The following is a 23,901-nucleotide window of genomic DNA, read 5'->3' on the forward strand; positions in this document are numbered from 1 at the left end:
CCCGCTGGAAAGGGGAGTGCTAGAGCAACTTTGGTGGGCATCTGGCCTCCAGCCACACAACAGAGATATTGTTAGCTTTTTTATATTCTTAGGCATTTTTAATAAGTTATCTTCAGCTGTTTTTCTTACATCTGACTTACATAAACCCTAGCTGGAATGAAATTGAAAGGTACAGAATCAGCTATACTGTGTGACATTCCTACATTTTTTTATTTTATTTTTTAAGTTCTTCACTGATTTTTGTCTCACGCACTGTAAAAGACAACTTGAAACTAAATGCCAAAATGCAATAAAAGACAGTCAAATTTCTACACAGGTTAATTTTATTTTTAAAAGATTATTTGCTATGCATACATGAAAACTTCATGTTTTTCATGGTTAATCAAGCAAGTAGAAACTTGTGGGCATTTTTCAACTTCAGATAAATAACGGCATAAGATATATTAATGCCATTCAGAATAAAGATACTGAAAAAATACATTTCAGGTTACAGGTTTTTGATATAACACATACGGACTAAGTACCATTCCAGAGAAACCTCACTGTGTTTTATATAAACAGATGAGGTAAATATAAAGACCTTCAGTAATAGGACTTGAGTCCATTGCAGGAGTAAGATACTCAGTTATCCCTTCCACACAGAGCCACCAGGATATTTTCATAATCCCCTTTGAGTTCATCCTGTCAGTTTAAGCAGAAAATAAGACAATTGTTAGGTTAACTGTCTCAAGTGAAAAGTAATTCAGTAAACATTAAATATGCATGTACCAAATATCAATCCTTCACCTTAATACATTAATCACTGGATAACACATACATGTTAGCCACAGACTGAGCTTGAAATTAGTGCCCTCACTGAAGTTATTTGTATGACCTAGAAATAAACCTAGGCATTTCCAGAGTGGAGCAGAGGTAGACAAGGCCAATAAAAGTTCTAGGAGGTCTCCTGGCATAAATAAGAAAGGCACAGAAGATTTTAATCTACCCAAGACCTTAAGCTTTTCTTCTCCAGAAAAACTGAAAATGCATTGCTTAACCAGTAATATCCAACATTTATCAATATGCTACACACATTGTACATAAGATTATCTCAAACACAGGCTAATAGTTCAGTGATAGACAATTCACTATAGGGTCACTTATTCAGTTTGGAAAAAAATGAGTAAAACGCACCAAGTGCACTTAAAAATGGGTAATATGTGCTGTAATTATTACATGCTATGTTTTCTCAAATTTTAATCTACTTTGCAGAGATATATGAATAGGTTAGTGTAGCCAAACTATGCCTTGAATCGTTTGGACACAATCACCACTTTGGAACACAATGAGGTAAGACAATTACATGTCAAACTGCAGACCACACATATCACATTACAAATCACTCTTGATGGAAGCATCTAATTGGCATCTAATTTAAAAAGTTGCAGACACCAATAAAAATCAAAATTGCATTTTGATATGTGTAGGGAGTATGTTTCTAATACAATCATTTTTTCTTTCTTGTTTTTTAGTGTTGTCTACTGGCCTACACAAAGCTGCTTTTCAAGGTTAGCTTTCTCCAAGTCCTTCACTGTTGTAAGTTTTCTGGAAAATACATTGGGTGTTCTGTCCCCCTTAAGAAAATATTTTTACTTAAGTCACCTGGAAAGCAGGTCAAATAAATTTCAGGGTACCTCAAATGTTAAAAATAAAACCAATAGCCAGTTGCATCAAATATTTCCCCACGTGCTGTCAGTGCAACCATCTCCACTTTCCTGCCAATGTACTTTATGTCTGCCCAAGCACAGAATCTCAGGGATGCTGTAGTCTCCATTCAGCTCTTGGCTTGTACTGTAAGGTGATATCCTGAGGCATGTACCACTCATAATAAATTGCTGTATCTTTTGTGACAAAAAAACATTGCTCCAGAAAATTAAATAACCCCACCAGCATGTGGATCATTTTGGAACATCAGTTAATTAGCTACGGCGAGTTACTCAGGACGAATTGTTGACTGAAGAGCAGAAGAGTTAAAAAATGCTTCCTGAACTCCCAAACTCATTTCTCTACTTTGCGTTTCATATGTCACCAGAAAAAAAACCTACCATAATGGCCTGGCGGAGTGAAATGCCATACAGCTTCTGGTAAAAGCCTTTGATTTCATTCATATCCACTTCATGGCGTGAAACCATGATTCTGATGAGGTCTTTGTGACGTGTCCCAGAGCCCTGTTAAAAGGAAAAAAAAATTTAAAATGCTACTTAAGTCACTGCTATATCTTAAATCAAGGTTCTCTGTGTTATTCCATCACATTTCTGTGTGGATGTACAGAGGCTAAACCCTATTTCTTTAACACCTCCACATCTCTCATGAGAGGGTCCTCTCATATTCCCCTTTTGTTCCCAGTGAGCAGAATTCACTTCTGCCAGGATACCACCCTGTCATGGTTTAACCCTGGCTGGAGGCCAGATGCCCACCAAATTCAGTCTAAGTCTGACTTACTTTTTTATGCATCTCTTTTTTGCACATATATAAATATGCAAATATCGGTAAAAATATATGTCCTTCACTGCACTTGATAGACACCAGGCAACTTAGACTTCACTGCCTTTTATAGTAATTTTTAAGAGCAAAATAAGCTGTATTTTCATAGCAATCCACTCAATTTTTCACATATATATCAAATTCATGGGACTTATCAAAATGCATGTATAACTAGACTCTTTCAGGATCTCAACTCAGATTCCAAGTTTGCCAGAACAAGTATGGATGACTTGTCAAGGATGTGGACCTTCTACAAGATTCTTGTCCAGATCTTCGATTGCTTTACTGTTTACTTTTCACTAATATTTTTTGCAGTTCCATAAATAAGGAAAGTTCCAGTTAGCTTTCTCTCACTGTTTAGGGTAAAACATGTATATAGGTGGACAAGTGCCTTCCTGATATACCATAGCAAACCAACAGCTCCTCCTATGAAAAAACACTCAGAGGTTTCAAAGAAAAGAACACGGAAATACATTTTATTTCCTTCTTCGGTCCTTTTTTATCACACAAAGGGCTTAGAGAGCTCTACCTTATTCGTTATTTTTCAGTTTTCAAAACATCTCATGTTTACCAAGAGAAGTTCTTTCTTTAGGTTACCTTCATTGCATAGTGAAGCTTTTCAGCAAAGAAAGCCGGCTTGCTTGTGGCACACTTCACTGTAATGAAACAATGAGATAAGGTCACATCTGTTACACATGTAACAAATTACAAAAGGCAAAAGTTTGGAAAGAAAACACCTAAAAGCAGTCTCAGTGTTCCCGCCAGCATATCCTATTTATCGAGTTCTTTGTTACCTGACCTCAAAATATAGGAGAAGCAGTAATTCCTATCCTCTGTCTATTTAGAAACCAATTCAGTCATGGGACAATAGTTCTGCACTTCCTAGTTCACTGCTGTAAAACTAAGAAGTTGCAGTTCCCAAAAAGAAAAATGTGAAAGCATTTCTGTCTCCCACAGCAGAGCTGGAGGTTATGATCTGCCACTTCTGGAGATTATGCCTTCCATTTCTGATGTTAAGAGAGATCTGATAGGACTCATTTTTTTTATCCAAAGTACTCTTGACTGTGATACAAAGGCTGAGAACAAGATGTGTATCTGGCTTCTGATTCCATTCCCAGTACACTGAGTCACTTCATCACCTTATTGTTCATGAGGAACAGTTATGGTAAGGGTCTTAAGATAAACCTTTACCACAAAACATGTAAGAATATTTTCTTGAAGAAAACTGCAGAAATTTGCTATCTTTTTAATAACTGTGTATTGCAAATGTATTTGGAAAAAAAATAAATTGACTGTGGGTTTTTTTTTTGGGGGGGGGGTTGAAGACAATTTCAGAACTATTGGATTTTTAATACATATCGTGCCTGTTCTGACAACTCTTTTAGGCTTATTGAATTCCTGTAAAGATTATTCCTACCTTGATGTCATATATGTTCTCCTTAAATGATCTTTCTACCTATTAGGAGAAGCATTTTTCACTCATTCATTAACTTGAACTGACTTCAAATTACTCAATTAAATGACCAGGTTTGGACTAAATTTGTAAGTATGATAGAAGTAAAAAGTAGGGTTTCTATGATGAGTATATATATTAGGTTACAACCTGCAGAACTACTTACCAAGGGCAGTCAGGCAGTTCTCAATATCACCTTTCAGCTCCAAATCCAGAACTTTGTTCATGTCATGCTTGCTGTATTTGGTGTACTTCTGAAAAACTAAATAAGGGAAGAAAACTCAGTGAATAGTGATAAAAATACAGTATTCTCCCTGCATTGCCTCTGCCCTATTCTGCCCTCACTGTTGGAGTGGTGAACACAGATTGTAAGACATATTTCTCATTTTCTTCAGCCAGCACAGTATAAAGTGCAGTGTTACTGCATGGACTGGTGGAGTCAGCATAAGGAATGGGGACTTTGTTAGGATGGTAGGGCTTGTCTCCCCTTGGTAGGGATAGAGGTGGTCAATGACTTCATTGGAGCCTGTGACATTAGGTGATATCGCTCTACCCAGGGCAAACTGTTGAAAGAGCAAGATCATTCATAACCCTTGCCACATTGATCCTTTGCCCTTGTGATCACTACTGGCCATGTGAGATTTGATGGTAATAGTTTTGTTACAAACCTAAGTTACATTGCTTATCACTAGCATGGAAAGAACAGCCAAGCTGTCAAGTGCACCCTTAATCAGCAAGCATGTGTCCAGTTACAAAGACCTTTACAGAAGTCTAGAGTCAGAGTCACATTTTTATAACCTGTATCTTCTCTGAGTTCATGAGCAGGCCATGTTCAAAATACAGTTCCTCTGAAGCACAAAATTTCATCCAACCTACCCCTCCGGAGATGTGGGTAGCTTCTTGCCGTAAGAACAGTAACAAACACATTAATATCTGTTCCTTTCCTTTTCTCTCCTGCTTCATACAAGGCCTGTCACAAAGAAAAGAAAGTAGTAAAATGAACTTCAGTACAGTAAATCCCAAATACTCTATTTCCAAGGCAACCAGTCATTGCTTGTCAGTAATGAGCTCTAGTCGCTGACATAATCCATAAGAAAGCTCTATACAACCTCAAACACTAGCTTTATCAAGTAATATTTCATACTACACTTATGTCATACTACTACCTAGACAACATTATGCACTTTTATATCAAGGGCTGGTGACAAAGCTAAACTCCTTATGTGCCAAGAACAAAAACAGTACTGCTCAATGTTTTTTTCTTAGCTGCATTTAAAAAAATAAATAAATTTAAACTCGATCTACATTTAAATTGTAAGACTGATATATAAGATTTTTACATGAAAACTCAGAAAAGACTGCTAAGGGTTACCAAGATTTTAAAAAATGGTCAGGATGGAAGAAATAATGGAAAGATCAGTTGCTTGTATTGTAATTATTCAAAAAATGTCTGCGAGGTTTACCCAATAATCTTGAAAGGTTCATCACTGTAAGGCAATAGCTATAGTTAATATACTGAAAGGCTCACACGCGTCAAGGTAACGTAGATGGTTCTGCATCTATTTGAGCACATCTTTGGCCCTCTAAACAGAAAGAACACAGTCTAATTTCTCCAATAGTTGACCTATACTTCAAATGGTCTGCATCCTTTCTATGAACTAGAAAACGTCTTATAGAAATGTTTTTAAAGCTAGAGATTACCATAGAGATTTCATTTCCTTCAGATAGCAATACTTACATACACTTGTAAAACAGTATCCCCTCAGAAAAGACTGATACATAACATATAAACCTATTCGGTATGCAATGTGCAAGGTTCAGGTACCACATTCACAGACAAGTTAATAACTGCAAGTTAGATGAAAAAGTTCTACAGAGTGAAAAGCATGATCTTACCCTGGCATCGTTGTCAGCAAGCTCATCATTCACATGAGACTCTTCACATCGGTCAGCCTATAAAAATAAACAAAAATTCACTGGTACTCACAGCCATTCAGTTCACCAAAAGTCAGTATTTTAGAGTTCTACCCTACCATTCTCACATGTAACTTAATAATTGCAGATAGTCAACCATTCTGTGAATAAAGCTGTTGTATTTGTTCATCCATTAGAGCTCACATTTCTAGGGCTGTCATTAACTTATTTCTGAAGTTTTTCATCTGTAGGAAATATTGTTTCTTAATACGAAGTTACAGGCTTGGAATCTGTGATTTGCTCCCTGATGACAATTCATAGACCATGTTGGTTTGCAACCAGAAACTGAAATTCAAATCAATTCATCCCATGTGCCTGTATAAGGTTCATATACATTTACTCAACAATCACGGAATCAAATATTTATTCGTTCTAAGAGGGTATTTTAATTGATGAGCTCCAGTGTTTAAAATAATCTGCTTACAAACAAAATTTACAAAACACTTTGTCCACTTGTTAACTCCCTACCCCCTGTCCCACTATCTAACTACTAGAAATATATCTCAACAGCAAGCCAGAACATTTGTTTTTCTAATTGTAAGCATTTACTTTTCTATTTCTAGTCAATTGACATGACATTACCTAGTGTTTCTTAAAATACATTTGAGATGAAATCACATTATAGCTTGTTTAAGAATAATTCCATTTATTCTAAGATGTCCTCTAAAATAGTCTTGGAAAAATTTTTTGTAATCATAGGTAGTGTCACTCAAAATGCTGATGCACAACTTACCTTGGCTAGAGCAACCAAAGCTTTCTGAAAGTCTCCAGATGTGTCAGAGATAATGTCTTGAGTCAGATCTCTCTTCAGCACTGAAATTAAAAGGATGCATAGTTTGTTTTAAATTTATGAACTAGGTTGCCTAAATGATTTTTGAAGGTTCCTTCTAAACCAAAATTTTTTATGATTCCATTATTTTTTCAGCCTTTTCTTAATTTATCGCTTAAATATGACCACTAGAAATGTAGTTTTCTTACTTTCTCTCATTTAGCTTGGAGAGAAGGGGTAAATTCATAACATGTCCTCTAATCTTTGAGGCGTGCTGTGGAAATGGAGGCTAAACCCAAAATCTAATGAAAAAGTCCTTCTCTAAAGTCATGAGGGTGACACTGTCTTGGGTTTTTGCTTCTGAAGCACAGTAAAAATCTTGAAACCTAAGCCTTTTCTCAGCCATTTTTCATTTTTATTTCTGGTTGTTCTTATGTGACTCAATCAGAAAACTCTTCTGAAACTATTGATTTGGGCATCTAACTGAATGAAAAGCTCTTGGAAAAGTTAACCCACAATCTCAGAAAACATGACTTCAATGGAAAATGCTGATTGACTGACACAAACTCTACATCTATGTAAGATACCACATTATGTTTTAGGCATCTCTTCAAAGATTGTTCCTGGTTACTCCTACCATTATTTGTGATGCTAACTCGATAAGCTTTTTTTCCCAGACTAGGTTGAACATAAGAGGTCAGACAAGGCTTCAATACAAGAGAAGAAAAGCAGTTGGGTTTTGGCCTGCATCCTACAGAGCACCTAGGCTTACAGGCCATTCCATTAGCCATCTGCAGTTCTGGTGGTGGTGATGATGATGTGCCTTTACCTTCTGTACTGGAATCTACATAAGCCAGAAAAAAAGACATTATGATCTCCCTCCCCTGCAACTCTTTCCATCTTATGTGACACTTCACTTGCCTCCTACAATATCATCTCAGTTCCTCATATTGAGAAATAGGGCTGTGATTGTAATGTGCCTATAAAGAAGTATCATTAATACTTTTTCTTGTTCTTAATTACCTTCTTTGTAGTATCTGCTTGCTTCTCTGATCTCTCTGTTGTTTCTTGAGGCCAGAATCTCAATTAAGGTATCTTCATCAGTTCCAAGCCCCTGATAAAAACAGTTGAATTTTTAGAAATACTATTTGATACAAAAAACCCCTTAAAATTTAGAAGTGCAGAAATAACATGGAAATCTTTGAAGGTCACATATTGAACAGAAAAAAAATTCAGAATGTCATGCTTCCATAAAGTATTATTTCAGCTCTTCTGGAACAAACTTTTTATCATATTTAATATCATGGTACCCAAAAGAAACACTAAACGGACCAAGAAGTGTACATAAAAGATAGAAATGTAAAATTTATGAAGAAAAATAGCTCATCCCTTTTTGTTTTCTCTTATGTAAACACATAGGTAAATACCATTGATTTCTACCACTATGTCAGCAACCGATTTTCAGAAGGCAGAAAAAACAACAATTGTAGATAGTCTCTTCCACCCCTGAAATTCAGCAGAGATTTCTGGGTCTTGTTTTCAGAACCTGGATTAACAGTACAGATTTATTTTAGAAAATTAGGTTAAAATGAAGACAATACAAAGGCTTTGAAATGGAAGTCCAGTGTCACTTACAGGCCTGAGTAGATATTTATGCTTTGGGGGAAAGTTCTTCTCAGAAGCTTTTGCCTTACCTTCATAGAGGCTCTTAATTCTTCAGCATCAAACTGAGCTGGAGTTTTGAGCAGAGCCACAACAACATCTTCCAGGTGGCTTTTCAGAACCTTTTTCAATGCTTCTTCCAGACTCTGTGACAGGAAGAATAAGAAACTCACTAAGCTAGTGAATGGTAAAAAGCTGTTGTTCAGCTACAGTACAAAAATTGTCTCATCTTGGATAAATGTTATTCAACATCATTCCTTTAGCTATTAAAAAGAATTGTAAAGCCCTAGTTGAAATTTTTAATTCATCACCTTTATGTTAATCCAAATGTCAGGTTTCCTTCAGTAATTATTCCAGAGTGCTTTCATACATTGCAGTTCAGCCATATTCACCTGTGCTCATGTGCTCTGCACCCCTCACCCCCAACCTGACCTTTATTTCCTGTAACTCTGCTCAAGTGATAACCACCACTGGTCATGACAACAGTACCCGACTCACAGTGTATTTGGGGCAGACAGATAACAACACAACACACAAGGAGCAACGTGACAAGGGACAGTGTGCCAACTAACCACTGCTGCTTAATGTCCATCTCAAGTCACGTTTAGAAAAAACAAACATCTGTGGTCGGCATTCAAATATGACTATGAGTCAATCTTTTTAACCCCATAAATAGTGAGCAGCCTGAGAGATCTCCTGCACAGCATAAAGCTGCATGACAGGTTATCCCCTTCAGTAGGGCCACTTCTCAAGTTTACTTCTTGAGGTTGAGACTCCTTGCCACAGAAGATCCTTGTGAAGTGACTAACAAATAGCATGATGAACTTTGAAATCTTAGCTTAGAGATAAAAAGGATTGTTTGCATGTATATAATCCTTTAGACATAAACCATTGGCCAAGTCTGGGACTAGAATTGGATCCAGCAGCATCTAGACTCCTTTCTGAGATGTAATTTAGAGAGCAATGGAGTCTTTTCTACACTTCATGACTACATGAGGGTCTCCCTGACAGTTCTGTCTGACCTCGTCGACTATGGAGTAAATAAACAAGTGTACCTTGCCATTGAATCGGTTAAACCACTGTCACATTCACCATCATTTTGTGTTAATTCACTGCTTTATATGAATAAAGTATTTTTTTGCTTCTCTCTTACAAGTGAGGTAAACTCCATTCATGATATTGGCAAGCTACAGCATCGGAAGACTCAAAATAGTCTGTTGGATTTTTAAAAGCAAATAATACTATACTGCTGCTATAATTATGACTGAGTTGCTTACCTGGGTAACATTTTAATTCATCCATTTATTGCATAAAATGTACAGAATTTACAGTGAAAACTCTAATATGGTTATTAAAACTGTAATATCACCCCAAAGAAAACTCCAAGTACTGAAGTTAAAATTTGTATTGCAATCTAATTTGGCCTAAATTTAAGTTAAAAAAAAAGAAAACTTGATTTATCCTGCCTCTTATCTGGAAATGCTCAGCACTCATTTTGTTATATTTAAAGTTATAGCCCTATTCTTAACCAAATACATGTCAAGGTTGTGGGTGTAAGCATGCAAACGTCAAACTGCTGTGTCAGGATACCTAAATCAATGTGATTATTGCAGAAGCAAGCATTATATCCATAGTTGGTTTGGTTCTGCTTTTGATGATGTGCAAGGGACCAGAGTATCTAATAATCTAACAGCATTAGTCTCTGTGTGTCTCTGAAGTTACATTTTAATTTAGGTCCTTAAAACGTACAATTGCAAGGCTGAGGCTTCCTCTGAAAGAGAGCTGTGAAAACCACAAGTGAGGTTTCCTGAACAGGAAAATTAAACTTACGCTAAAATGAGATCTTACACTTATTATTTAAGTTGGGCCTTAAAAGTTCCACTTTTGCCCTAAAGCAAAAAATTTAAAGGAATCACTTTCCAGAAAGCGAATCCTCCATATCTCTGGTATGCCAAGTGTGCAATTGTAATGTCAGTTTGGAGTTACAGTTATAACTGGAGAAAGTTTGCTACAGAGAAAAGAGCAATTAAAACCTCTTCCAGAAAACTGCAGTATTTCCAAGCTTGTCAGTTCCAGGGACAAGCACTTTTACTGCTCAGAGGCAGAAGAACATTACCCCCCTCGACACCGTATCCAAACACTTGGTCAGCACTTGCCATATAGTTGCAAGGTATTATCATTCTGTCATGGTTTCCAAAACTACAGAAGGCAGAAGACTGTAAATTTTTGTTCTATTGAAGTTAACACTGCATTTACCAGTTGAGCAAGGGGCAACATGAATACTCTGTTACTCTGTTTATAAATTTAAGCTTGGCTTGAACAGACTTTACCTTTCCTTTAGCCTGTTGATAGGCAGCCTTGATCTGCTGACGCTGAGCATTTGTTCTCTTAGTCAGGATGTCAATGATGGTGGCTTCATCCACACCTATGAGTCACCAAACAATATGTTTAATATACTGAAAATATTATTGCAGTCTCTAGTGCATCATTTCAGAAAATAATAATTTTTAAAATTCATTATTTGTTTTACATTGGTTTTGATTTCTTGACACACTGAAATTTAACCATAGGAAAAACTATTCATCTGCTGGCTTACAATTAGTGGCATAATGAAGAAATGCAATGGATTCCCATAGAACACAGAAGCCTGTGTTTCTACAATTTCATATAGTAAGTTTTAAGTGTTCTGAGTGCAGAACTTACACTTCAGAATAACTAAAAAAAAACAATTATGAGAGCATACTCATTTAACCTCAGTAAGTCAAATTGAAAAATTTCAAAGTACACGTAAATTACCAAATGTGGAATTCATTAAAAAAGAGACCGGCAATAGAAAGATACACACTATCCGCATATTCTCTGCCTATTGCAGGCATTTTATGGAAATCAAATCAAAAAGTATTGGTATGGTATACTGTAATATTTTTGATTCTCTAGAAATTAAATTGTTACAAACTTTCCTTCAACAAATTCTATAAATTTAATGTAATAAAGTCTGAAATTTTAATACTTCAAGATATCAGAGAGTTGAGATTCTTTAGTAAGTGTCATAATTTAATATGTTACCAAGCTTCTAAAAGCAGATTCACTTCGCATGCTTGCCATTGCCTCTCACTCTGAAATTTTATTCAGTCTCAAAATTTCCTAAGATTGATTCCTAATGTAGCAGATTAAATAATTACTCCTCTTACCCTTTACAGTAATAGCTTTGTCCAAAGCAATAACATCAGCAGATGGATCGAAGTTAGGGTATGTCTGTACTACAGGTCCACCTTTTGAACTTTTCTACAGAAGTAAAAAAATAATTTAAAATATTGCTCATTCCAAAGAATATTATAGGACTATCAAGGAAGATACATAGAGAATTAAACAGACTCAGTAATTGTTATGCATTGGATTTGTTTCTTTCACACCTCTTATACTGGACAGAAAGTACTTCATATATTGTTTTAGGCACCTGAAGACCTATTTCCCAAAGTAAGTTGCGTTCTACAATATATTTTAACTGTCAAATTACGCAATTATGTCCAAATTTTAAAGGCTCTAAAGCTACAATTAAATCCTACAGTCACTGCTAGTAAAGTGCTTCTAATTTTCTTGCTCATCTTAAGCAAACTGACTGTGCATCACTTAATGACTCCTCAGCTGACTCATATTCAAGGCTACACGCACTCCTTGCATGCACCATCTTGGAGAACAGTTTAAGTCTATCCCCAGGAGGAACAAACTGTTACCCAACTTCTTTGAAACCTGAGACATAGTCCACATTGTCTCTACTGACAGGCTTTGGTGAAAACACTCCTGGATGGACACTCCCTCATCAATATCTAAAGTGGTCTGGGAATAAACAGGGATGATGAATTCCACTACATGACAGATTACGTGGTTTGCCTTGAATCAGCAATAAGGCAAATCAAGTTACTGGTAGGGCCTACAACCCAACAGCACTGCCTAATCAATCTTATACATGATGTTATGTTCTACAGAAGTTATAAAATGCCCCAAGATTCTTGGATGAAATACTTATATAAAATTCTCCTTTTTAGGATATGTGGTGAGGTTTCTTTATTAAAAAAAAAAAACAAAAAAAAAAAGAAAAAAGAAAGACCAAAAAGGAAAACCACACAAAGGTTTAGATAAACTTTTTCAGAATCACTTATCTTCTTCCTGTTTCAAGAAGTCACTATTTTAATTTTTTAGATCCTTTGCCACTAAAGTTAAATAGCACAAGTGACAAGGTCTTAGGGATATTTGCTTTACATACAGTATTCCATACTGTGTTTTGTACACTTTTAATGTCTCATTAAATATAGTCAGCTCCCTACACAATTATATCACTAGGAGTTGTATGACAGCAGAGGAACAGCATATGTAAAGCAGTGTCTTGCATACTTTAGAAAAAAAATCACTGTGACTTGTGTGTTAAGCAAACATACAATAGAACTGTTTTGTTGCCTGTTACCCAGGTTAGTCTTGTGTACTGGTTTCCATGGCAAACATGCCTACTAGCAGTAAAAAAACATCTGCAACCAACACAGCCAGTATGACTCAGGAGCCTGGGGGTACAAGGGGGATGGGGTAGTGGAGCCAAAGCTTTCTGCACAGGATGTTGAGGAGTCGACATTACAAAATCCACAAAGATCTAGAGCAGAAAACTTTATTTACTGAAATTCCCCTCCTTACATGTAAGGATTTTCAAGTTGGAAGTTCACTCAGTTCTTTTGGGTTCTCCTGTGACTTCCCGACGTGCCACTTTAACCTTTGTTGGCAGTCATTTCAGCATCTTAACTTCATTATTAAAAACTCTCCATATCATCCTAGTGCTGTAACTCTTGACTTACCACCACCATAAACCTCCCTTCTAATCAGTACTGATTATCTGAGGTGTTTTATTACATACTGTGACTTTTTTCACTGTAAGCACAACCTACGACAGAACAACTACCACATATACTAGTGACTTTAGTTCCTTATTACATTCCTGGGCTTCAACTCACAGCTTCCTGTACCGCAGACAAAGAGTCCCGGTTTTTCCCATGTACATGATCTGAACACGTTCCTACACATTCACACAGTTGTGCATCATATTACTACTTTAAAGGACTTGAGTGAATTAGTGATTGGCCACAGGAAATTACAATTTAATTCCAGTAACTGGAATTGCCTTGGAATCGGTAACTAGACTGATATGTGCTAATAAGAGTATTTTTTTCATCTGATAGCAGACTTACTACACTACTAGATATAAGATTACAAAATGCAATAAAATTGGGTTCCAGTTCTAACCAGCTGGAGTTTTGTCATTGCTTTTCCTCCCTTTGAGTATATGAAAAATATTTGGTGACTTATGCCTTTAAATCACTTCTAAAAGTATTTGAAAATAAACATGATGTTCAAAAGGTGATAATACTTACAATGCATTCCTGCTCCTGGTTATCCATGAACCATGCCTGTTTCAGAAATTCGTTTACCATACACATGTTGACAGAGTATCTGTGAAGAGATGCATCAAGTTACAAATCATCTCTCATTGAGTTACAAACGGTTTTTCAGCATTTTCACCCTGTTCAACTTCCGATTTTCTACTCTCAAAATCTTTTTGCTTGAACTATGATATGTAGGGGTTAGTTTACCAAGCAGTAATTGGCCCGTGCTATTAGAAGCAGCTAACTTTTGTTTGGCAGGTGATGCAATGTTCAACAATCACTTGCTCAAGAAGTTTTAGATCAGAAATAGAACAGTAAGTTAGTTGGACTATTTGCTTATTTACCATGGTGACACTTAAACATTAGCATTGACTTACACAGGGAAATTACCAGAAACAAATTCAAGTCTGTTTTCCCCACAAGTACCAGCCACACCTGTTTAGGTTACCAAATACTTGATTCTATTCAAATTCAGCTGTAAACAAGTATTTTTAACTGATCACTTACTGAGGGTAGAGAAGTCATGTGTTAAGACAAAAGATATTCCTTTCTTAAAAATATTCTCATGTACTTTCCTCAACTAAACCTTTCCCAAGGAAGACGAGTAAAATCAATTTCACCTACATCATTCCTTATTTCTTACATATTTCCTTCAATTTCTACAAAAGAATAGAACATTGCCCATTTACACGAAAAATAAGTAATTTCTCCTTTTTGCCACTTGAAAACCAGTCCAGCTTTTCCACAAGATGCCATGCAGAATAGGAAAAAAGACCAACGGTGATGCAATTTGACCTTGAGCACTCAAAAAGAATTAATACGTTGCTTCATAACAATTCTAGGTGCAGGGAATATTCTGTTTGCCAGTAGACAAAGTGAGGGAAAAAGAAGGGCAGAAATTGTTTCATCAAATAATGTATTTTTTTGTCTCCTGAATATAGTTTTATTTTTTTTTTCCAAAACACATTTCCAAACTCTAGGAAAGTTTTGGTTTTAAAGCATGCATATAAATGATAAACGAAAGATAATGTTGCTGGCTAAACTGGAGTTTGTTTGAATCTAGTATGAAGAGTCAAGCTGTTATTTGCAGTCTTGGGGCTCAGATCATAAAATTTATGCCATATAAATGAGTATAAAAAAAATATATTGCTCATTCCGCAAACACACTTGCCTTACTTATACCCCATGTCCCAAGGGAAGAGCAAAGACCAGTTGTTTAAAGTGACACACACCTAGGGCCAAGCAGTGCAGTTACACCCTTGCTGCTTCTTTCCCTCTTAGCAAAACTGGAAAATATAACATTCCGTGTTCAGATGCCCCAAAGTGGTAGCTACTACCCATAGCCCTCCTCCAGCCCTCCAGCACAACTCCACCCTTCTGCCCCCTCTCCAATGCTTCTTCTTCCTCAAAAAAACTTGGGTTTTGTGTCCTTCCCTCAGCCCTGAGGGCATAAAATTAGGCTTTGCCTGTGCTGCTAGAAAAACTGAAACTGACTCCAAATCTGTATTTCCCTGTTAGTTAGTCTCATCTAGGCAAACAATGGTTTCAATAAGTTGTATGGATCAACTTTTACGCGTGTTGTTTACTGAGGATCAGAAAAGCACAGTTATGTTGTGATTAAAACCAGCAGCGTATAGCGACTACCATACACTTCTTGGGACACTTCTTTCTGGTTACACCACACCAAATAGCTACTTGGGAATTATTCTGTTTAATAAAATGTGGGTTGTGTGTCCCACTTCCCAAACTGGAATGTGCAGATGTTCCATTTGAAAGGAAATAGAAACAAGATCTTAAAATTCCCCAGTTTGAAAAATATTGTTATTTCTGTGCATTTTATCATTCCAAATTGGCATGAGCAACATTGCAACTGGAACAGAAAATCAGAGATCTAGACATCCAGACTAAAAGCCATAAAAGTTGCTTCACCAGAATTGCTGCAATATTGCTTTCTGTCTGGCTCCAGAAGCACCATTGAACTGGACATAGAAAAATGTTTTTAAGTTTTGAGAAAATATTTAAAGACTTAGACTTTTACACTACAGTCTGTGTCAAACAACACCATTTCTCTGAGCTTATTTAACTATATCATGAACCATATCAGATATGTCTGGTTACTGTCCAATGCTAGTTACCAGGATCTTGATATAAATTAAGGTCATTTGAGTTTATCAGAAGAACAGTTTTTACATCTAAACACAGTAATTTTGCAGTGGCAAAGTCTACAGAATGTCAGTGAAAATATCAGAGGGAAAAATGGTCTCATTCTTGGAAAAAATCAGTGGAAAGTTTTAGCTTAACGAATTCCAGATGATACAACCCTCACTTATGTGGTTTTGCCTAAGCTCTTAGTCACAAAACCAGGGTTTGCTTTTATGTTTCTAAAAGATTGCTTTGCCTTGCTCTCATCATTTTCACAAGCAAAGACCCCTCTACAGTCATAGAATCATAGTCTCAAAGCAGCAAACTGTTGTTGAAGTACCAACAGATGTTTCTTTTGTAAAAGCTTTTACACCAAGCACATTGTTTTCCAGCAATTCCAGTTCTACTGCAGATTCCTACATCAGCCTACTACACAGGCAAAGAGAAAGCACAGGAAACAGTCAATCCCAAATAAGTTGTGTTTTAATCTTTTCAACTTTTTTCCTCCCAATTCCTTACATGCATAAAAAAACCCACAAAAAAAAAAAACAACAACAACAAAAAAAGCAGTAATTGTCCAATCCCTTCTGTGCACATCAAACATTTAAAAACTGGAAGAATTTCTCCTGCCCACACCCCTCTTTTCCCTTGTCAGGAAATCCAACCCACAGAAAATTGCACCCAGTCACTTGACAAATTTAGTGGGTTTATAGTTTTTCAGTTCTATAGAAAGCATCAAAGAACTATAAAAACCTACCTTCTTCCTCACAGCTACTACTTTTCAGGGCAGCAGAGTCAGGAGTAAGAGATCACAGGGAACTCAAATGCTTTTATAGCACTGCGCAGGAGACCCCACCTAGCAACCAGCATGTTTGCACAGCCCCAGCAACTGGCTGCAGCAGCTTAATCTGGCTACTGTCCAAAAGAGAACCACACACAAAAAAAAGTCATTGCAAAACTATGTGCTGGAGAAAGGAGGAGCAGATTTCAGAAGGGGAAAGACAACAAATGAGCAGGCCTTGGTAGCTCTCCTCCACTGCCATGGCCACATCCCTCACCGTAGCAATCTTTCCAGACTCAGAGATCAAAATGTCTGGTAAAAAAATTTGAGGTAATCCTTTCACATTTTGACATGTGATATATTACTTCAAAGTGATTACAATAAGGTATATCTTTGCTCAGTGAAACTTTGAGAGAAAAACAAAAAGTTGATGCACCTTCCACCACACTTCACTGAGTTCTGGTGGACATTGGTTCTGCCTCTTCTGCACAGAAGCCCATGGCAAAAATTGTCTAGCTGTCGGGGAGTATGTCTAAAACTCTAAATATATTTATTTGTTTGTTTGTTTGTTAAGCAAACACTTGCAAACTGTCAGGCTTAATGGCAAAGCAGTAACTGGCACCTTTATTATTAGAAAGAGATTGAAATGTTGAGATTAAACGCTGAAGTTCAAAGTGAGAGTGGTTCACACACGATGAAGGATTTCGCCAGCCTGCTGGAAGCAGTCTTCTGCAATCACTTCCTCACCAGAGCACATCTAGCACAGCACCACATGGCAAATCACTAACACCTCAGATTGGCCCAGAATGTGATGCCAGGTGAAGAAATAACATGTCCTGCACCAGAAGCATTTGCAATTATCAGATTGGCCTCCCAGCAGCTGTCTTTCTGCTTTCTGACGACCTCGAGGTGCTGCAACATGCTGGTACCTCCAGCATGAGGAAGTGTGGCCAATCTGCCTCTCATGAACATAAAGGAAATGTGGTCTGCCTTGAAACCCAAGTGTCGCAATCAGTAGAAAGAGGAGAAAGCAGAGCAAACTGCTGGGTAGCATTAGAGGGAATACTTGCAAATTCCTTCAAGATAACATGTTATTGTGTACACAAACCAGCATTGCCTACTCCTTCCACTGTTTAAAACAGCTGTGTAGAAACTTTTTGGGCCCTAAACGTGTCTCCCCACAACAGGGTTTGGTTGCGGGTGCTGGGTGTCAATTCAGGATCAACACAGCCCAAGGGTTCCCATCCCATGGGGCCAAGGGAAGAGTGCCCAGTGGGGACACCAGAGTAGGACCTGAGCAGGGCTCAACCTTTGGGCTGATGTCCTGTCTTATCCCGTCCCCAGGAAGGTATCTGATAACTAGGACCGTGGCTAGCCCCTGTGGCCTCTCCCAGCTGCCTTGCTCCTGCCTCAGGTGGTGGGACAGGAGGGGCTCACCAACACCCATGGAGACAACCCCCGTCAGTCCTGGGCCCCGGGAAGTCCCCTGCTCCCCCAAACCTCTGATAGCAATTTTCCCCAGCGTGTTGCACTTTCATTTTTTTCTGCAGATCTCCCATATTATTTGACAAAGGTATTTCAGATATTTAAGTAAAAAGTTGAAGGTGGCTACCACTTGACAGCAATACTGTGAACAAGCTGTTGTGTTGTCTCTTGTTTTGTTTATTTAATTACGGTGTGAAGTTCAGATTCCTTCTACCCTCCTGACCTTCTCCACATCAGTTCAACACTACCAGTCTTTTTTCACTGGTGTCAGATGTTGGCTAAAATCTCTGTTCATGCTCTTTTTCTGGGACTGTTTCCTTTTTCTATTAATGTTCAGGGTTAATTATAAGCAATTTATACTGTAAAGTTGGAAATCTGTGCATTTCCCTGGTGGTGTGTGCCCAGTTGAGTCTTTTGAAGTACTGAAATAACCTAGAAAGCTTGGTTACAACAAGCTCAGAGCATCTTTATAAGTTTCTGTCATTTTCTCGTTAAGGAAAATAGCACAACAGCATTTACTGTGGGGATATTAGGGTAGGAATTAGCGTGTTACAAGTATTTGGAAAGACATGTCAACTTTCTAATATGCTTTCTCAATAACTGGACTGTTATCCCATTTTCATCATAGTAGCTTTTCGTCTCTCTCTCTTTTTTCTTTTTTTAAATTGTATTGTCTTTCAGTCCTGTGCTTCTACTTTCAGAGTGATCTGACATGAAGGCATTGTGCTGCAACTCATTGCAGAAGCTGTTTGCATTAGCTTTTCCGCTTTCTTAGTGGGCGAGGAGATGTTGACTCATCGTCTTCCTGAAGCTGGAGTGAGTCACCATCTGAACTAGAGACCTTTACTGTACAAAATGCACTTTAAAAATCCTATTTAGTTGGATGGAGCTTCAGTGCTTATTGCTAATTTTTTAGTTGTAACTCCATAATTTGTTTTACAAATTTGTAACAGTTTGTGCATTGTTTATTTTTGACCCAGTATTGTTTATTCAGAAGTGGTAAAGCATGCAGTTACTGGTACAAATTACATTAAAAGAAGAAATTTTCCTTACTTTTGTACTTAATGTGACATCTCTCAATTACTGCTGGTATCACTATTTTGATACAGTAGTCAATGTAGTATGGAATACAGTTGCTGCTGGGAGCAATCAAAATGTTCAGTAAAAATAGAAAAGAAAAATAGTCACTTTGGTAAGCTGCCAGATTTGGCCTTGCTGAATATTTTTCTTGAGGCTGGTGATAACAGCTTGAGTGGGCAGATGGAGTTTCCCCAAGTAAATCATCCTACACAAAAGGATAGAAAAATGATTCAGGAATTTTTTTTGAGTTTTGGGGAAAGATCAGTTACCCTTACATCTATATCAGAGGGTGATGCCTCCCCTGCTGTACCTCTGTGCTTGTTCTACCTGTGATGCCTTAAATAAGAATTCTGGGGATGTTTGGGAAAGGACCCATCTAGCCACACTCAGCCAAAGAAAACCATTTTACAATAACCCTCAGATTACCTATGAGATAAACCTCAAGTGAAAATTGATGCTAGCAAACTGAATTGTTACAAAACAGTATTATCCTGCAGGAGCTCCTCAGTGTACTGAGGCAGACAATAAGTCATAACAGAGCTCTGTCTATTTCCCACCAGGACAGTCATCCATTTTAAGCCATCTGATAGCAAGCCAGAGCAACCTGCAATCTTCCTCTCTCATTCTTGCACCTCTGTCGTGGTTTCACCCCGGCTGAGAGCCGATATGACAGCCGAGATCCTCGCAGCTGCCTGCTCCTTAAAGGAAAAGAGAAGGGAAAAGGGAAGGGGGGGGGGGGGGGGGGGGCGGGGGAGGGGTAAGGGAAGGGAAAAGGAAGGGGTAAATAACCCCAAACCCAAGAAACTAAGAGGCCCGTGGGTTGGGATAAGGATAGTTTACTAAGATAACAGAAAGATACAATGTAACAATGCTAACAGGACTTTAGAGCAAAAATATATGAAGCTGTTGATACACAATGCAGTTTCTCACCAAACCACACAACTCAGGCCGTGCCACCCAGAGCCGTCCCGGAACCCGACCGTCCCCCAAGAACCGTGCGTCCCAGAGCCGCCCTCGACCTTCCTCCCGTCAGCCCCCGATATCCTGGGCAGGACGTAACTGGCGTGGAATACTCTCTTTGGTCAGTTAGGTCACCTGTCCTGGCTTCACCCCTCCTTTCTCATGAAGAGCTTAGAAAGTCCTTGACTGTCTGACAGCAATTAACAACATCAGGGTGTTATCAGCACTACTCCCATTTTAACTCTGAAACACAGCATTCCATCTGCTGCTACAAATGAAGTTAACTCCATCCTGACCAAAACCAGGACAACCTCATAACTTATCCTTGGTAGTTTTTATCCATGTCCTACAAAATTGAAGAGAAACAAATTACTTCATTTTCTTAGATAGCCAGGATCCTCAGGGTAACCAGCTGTGCTCACATTCCAAGTAACAGAGACAGTCATATAGATTATCTCTCTATCTATCTATCTATCTATCTATCTATCTATCTATCTATCTATCTATCTATCTCTAAGAGCATTTAGATATGCTGCTGCATTAGCTACTACAGTCCTACTGATGACAGTAACACTTCCACAACATTCCACAGCAAACCCAATACTTCTTCCACTAACATGTGTTTAGCAATTCCTGTACAAATTCCTAGTTTAGGAAGCATGTCTCAGGTATATTATTCAGAAAAATGTCTTCTGCATACTGAAGTATAGTACATCCTCAGACCCTGTGTGACAACCAGTGCAACTAAGAATAAACAACACGGGGATAGCAGTAGGTGACTCTCTTGTAAGAGGTAGAGAAGCACCCATGTCCTGACCTGATGCACTCTCTAGAGAGGTGTGCTTATCAGGGACTCAGATCAACAATGCACCAAGAGACTATGAAGCCTCATACAGTTAAGTGACTATTATCCATTGCTCCTGTTTCAAGTGGTTGCCAATGATACAGCCAGGGGCAGTATGAGAAGTAATAAGAAACACTGTAGAGCCCTGCCAGAGTAAGGGACACTGGAGCATGGGCAACTTATCATTCCTCCCAGTCAAAGTGAACAGGTTTGAATGGGCCAGTCAATGGTGCCATAGCCAGGGGTTTGGCTACTTAGCCATGGGGCAAACTTTGAGAGACCTGTTCTGCTGGGGACTGATGGGCTCCCTCTGCCAGAGCAGGGGAGGAGCATCTTCAGTCCTAGATTGCCAACCTGGTGAAGAGGGTTTTAAACTAAAGTTGATAGTGGAGAGGAACCTCAGTCCCTCCTACTCCTCCTGGTTTATGTCAGTGCAAGCAATAGACACCCAGAGCCAGCAGTAGGACCACATGTCAGCAGGAAAGCACTTGGAATGCAGCACAGAGGAACTGTAAACACTCTAGCCAGTAAGTCAGCTTCATTGGCGGCCCAACTTAAATGCCTCTATGTAAACACACGTAGCACAGTGAATAAATAAGAGAACATGGAGTGTGTGCACACCTGCAAGGCTGTGAATTTACCGGCATGGGGGGACACAGGATGGCTCACATGACGGGAGTGCCAGAATGGAATGATAAAGGCTCTTTAGAAAAGACAGGCAGGGAGATGAGGAGGGGCTGTCACCTCTATGTCAACAACCAGCTGGAGTGCACGAAACTCTGCCTGTGGATGGATGAGGAGCTGACGCAGAGCTTATGGGTCAGGATTAAAGGACAAGTGTCATTATAAAGGCAGTCTGCTAACGGCCATCTGACCAGGAAGAATGAATGGATAAGGCCCTCTATACACAGACATGGGATACATTGATGATAAACTCCTTCTCCAAGTGATAGAGGAGGCACCAAGGACACATGGCATGCTGGACCTTTTTCTCAACAATAAGGAGGAGCTGGTAAGGAGTGTGAAACTCAGGGGCCTGCTTGATGGCAGAAACCATGAAATGGTAGAGTTCAACATCCTCAGGGCAGCAAGGAAGGCACACAGCAGGCTCATTACCCTGGACTTCAGGAAAGCAGACTTTAGGACAGCCTTCAGGGACCTGCTTGGTAGAGTACCATGGGCTCAAGCCCTGGAGGGAAGAGGGTTAGTATTCAGCGTCCCCATGCTTAGGAGCAATGTATCCCAACAAAAATGTCAATGTAGTAATGTAGCCACCCTTCTCTTGAGCCACTCAGTACTTGTCACAATCTCTCCCCACTCTTCTGTGGGATGCATACCTGAGTAGCAGACCAGAGTGCCAGGGAACCTTCATAATGCATCTGATTCTTGTTCCCTTGGTAATGACCTGGTGACCTGTGCTTGAACTGTGATATTCTTGTTGTTTCATTACTTGGGGAAAATAGTGATGATCACCTGCTGACAACCAAAAAGGGGAGATGTCAGAAAAGTTCTGAATCTATGCAACTGGTAGAAAGAACCAGAATCTATCACCATCCAGAGTGCAAAAATACTTGACAAAAGTAAATTATCTCAGACCCTATAAGTAGCGATTCTAAGTGAGACCCTTTGGAGCTCTCCTGGATTGCAACAGGCTGTGACCAGTACCTCCACCTGAACTGAGACACCTCTCAGCTGTAACTGTGCAAGAATCATATGCTAAGGCAAAGCCAGCCTTCTGGAGTCTCATCTGTCACCCTTTGAGGAATGATGATGCATTGTGACTCTTTAAATTCAAAGAGCAAAATCCTAGTAAACAAACTTCCTTTATCCACCTCTCTGCTTATATACATGTTCAAATACATATATTTGCTTTTGGAAAATATGGGTCTGCTCTGGAAGGAAACAGGAGATTTGGTTACATGGTATCCAGAAAAGGCAGGGTTACTCAAAATTTTGTTCCCTCAGTCTTTACCAGCTAGGGGCCTAGTCTCCTGATCCAAGTTACAGAAAACAAAGGGAGGGGTTGTGACAATGCAGAACTGCACACTGTATGAGATCAGGTTCTAGAGCATCTAAGGAACCCAAGGGTGGACAAGTCCATGGGACCTGAGGAAATGCATCTGACAGTTTTGAGGGAATTAGAGGATGCATTTGCTTAGCCACTCTCCAACATATCTCAGAAGCCATGGGAGTGTCATGAAGTTCCCACTCAGTAGGCAAAATGGAAACATAATCCCCATTTTTAAACAGGGGAAATTGGATGACCTGGGAAACTGTCTGTCTCACCTCTGTGCCTGGCAAGATCATAGAGCAGATCCTTCTGGAAATGATGCTCAGGCACATGGAAAATTAAGAGGTGATTGGTCACAGCCAACATGTCTGCATAAAGGGCAAATCATCCCTGACCAAGTTAGTGGCATTCTATGATTGGGTTACAATGTGGTAGGTAAGGAAAGAATGACTGAGTCATCTACCTGGAATGCACAAAGCATTCAATACTGCCCCACACATCCTTGTCTCTAAATTGGAAAGTTATGGACCAATTGGTGGTCCATATGGAGAGACAGAACACTTGGTGGATAAGAAGTTGCCTGGATGGTTGCATTCAAAGAATCAATGGGTCAATGTCCAAGTGAAAATCAGTGACACATAGCGTTCCACAGGGATTGGTATTGGGACTGGCGCTGTTTAATGATTTGTCAGCAACATGGTCACTGGAATTCAATGCACGCTCAACAAGTTTTCCAATGACACCAAGTTTTGTGATGCAATTGGCACGTTGGATGAAGGGATGCCATCCAG

At 38.8% G+C, this 23,901-nt stretch overlaps 1 protein-coding gene across 1 annotated transcript; it reads right to left on the minus strand.

Moving 5' to 3' along the window:
- Window positions 1–305: 305 nt before the first annotated feature.
- On the minus strand, window positions 306–16,734 carry ANXA1 (annexin A1). Its single transcript, XM_084278130.1, has 13 exons — window positions 16,707–16,734; window positions 13,796–13,874; window positions 11,573–11,666; window positions 10,712–10,806; window positions 8,414–8,527; window positions 7,743–7,833; window positions 6,684–6,763; window positions 5,873–5,929; window positions 4,853–4,946; window positions 4,143–4,238; window positions 3,121–3,179; window positions 2,085–2,207; window positions 306–681 (listed from the first exon to the last, which is right to left on the minus strand). The coding sequence occupies exons 2-13, from the start codon at window positions 13,859–13,861 to the stop codon at window positions 622–624; spliced, it is 1,029 nt and encodes a 342-aa protein (XP_084134256.1). The 5' UTR covers window positions 13,862–13,874; window positions 16,707–16,734; the 3' UTR covers window positions 306–621.
- Between the last annotated feature and the right edge of the window lie 7,167 nt (window positions 16,735–23,901).

The sequence above is a fragment of the Gallinula chloropus genome, assembly GCF_964237585.1.
Source record: "Gallinula chloropus genome assembly, chromosome: Z".
NCBI classification, from domain to species: Eukaryota; Metazoa; Chordata; class Aves; order Gruiformes; family Rallidae; genus Gallinula; species Gallinula chloropus.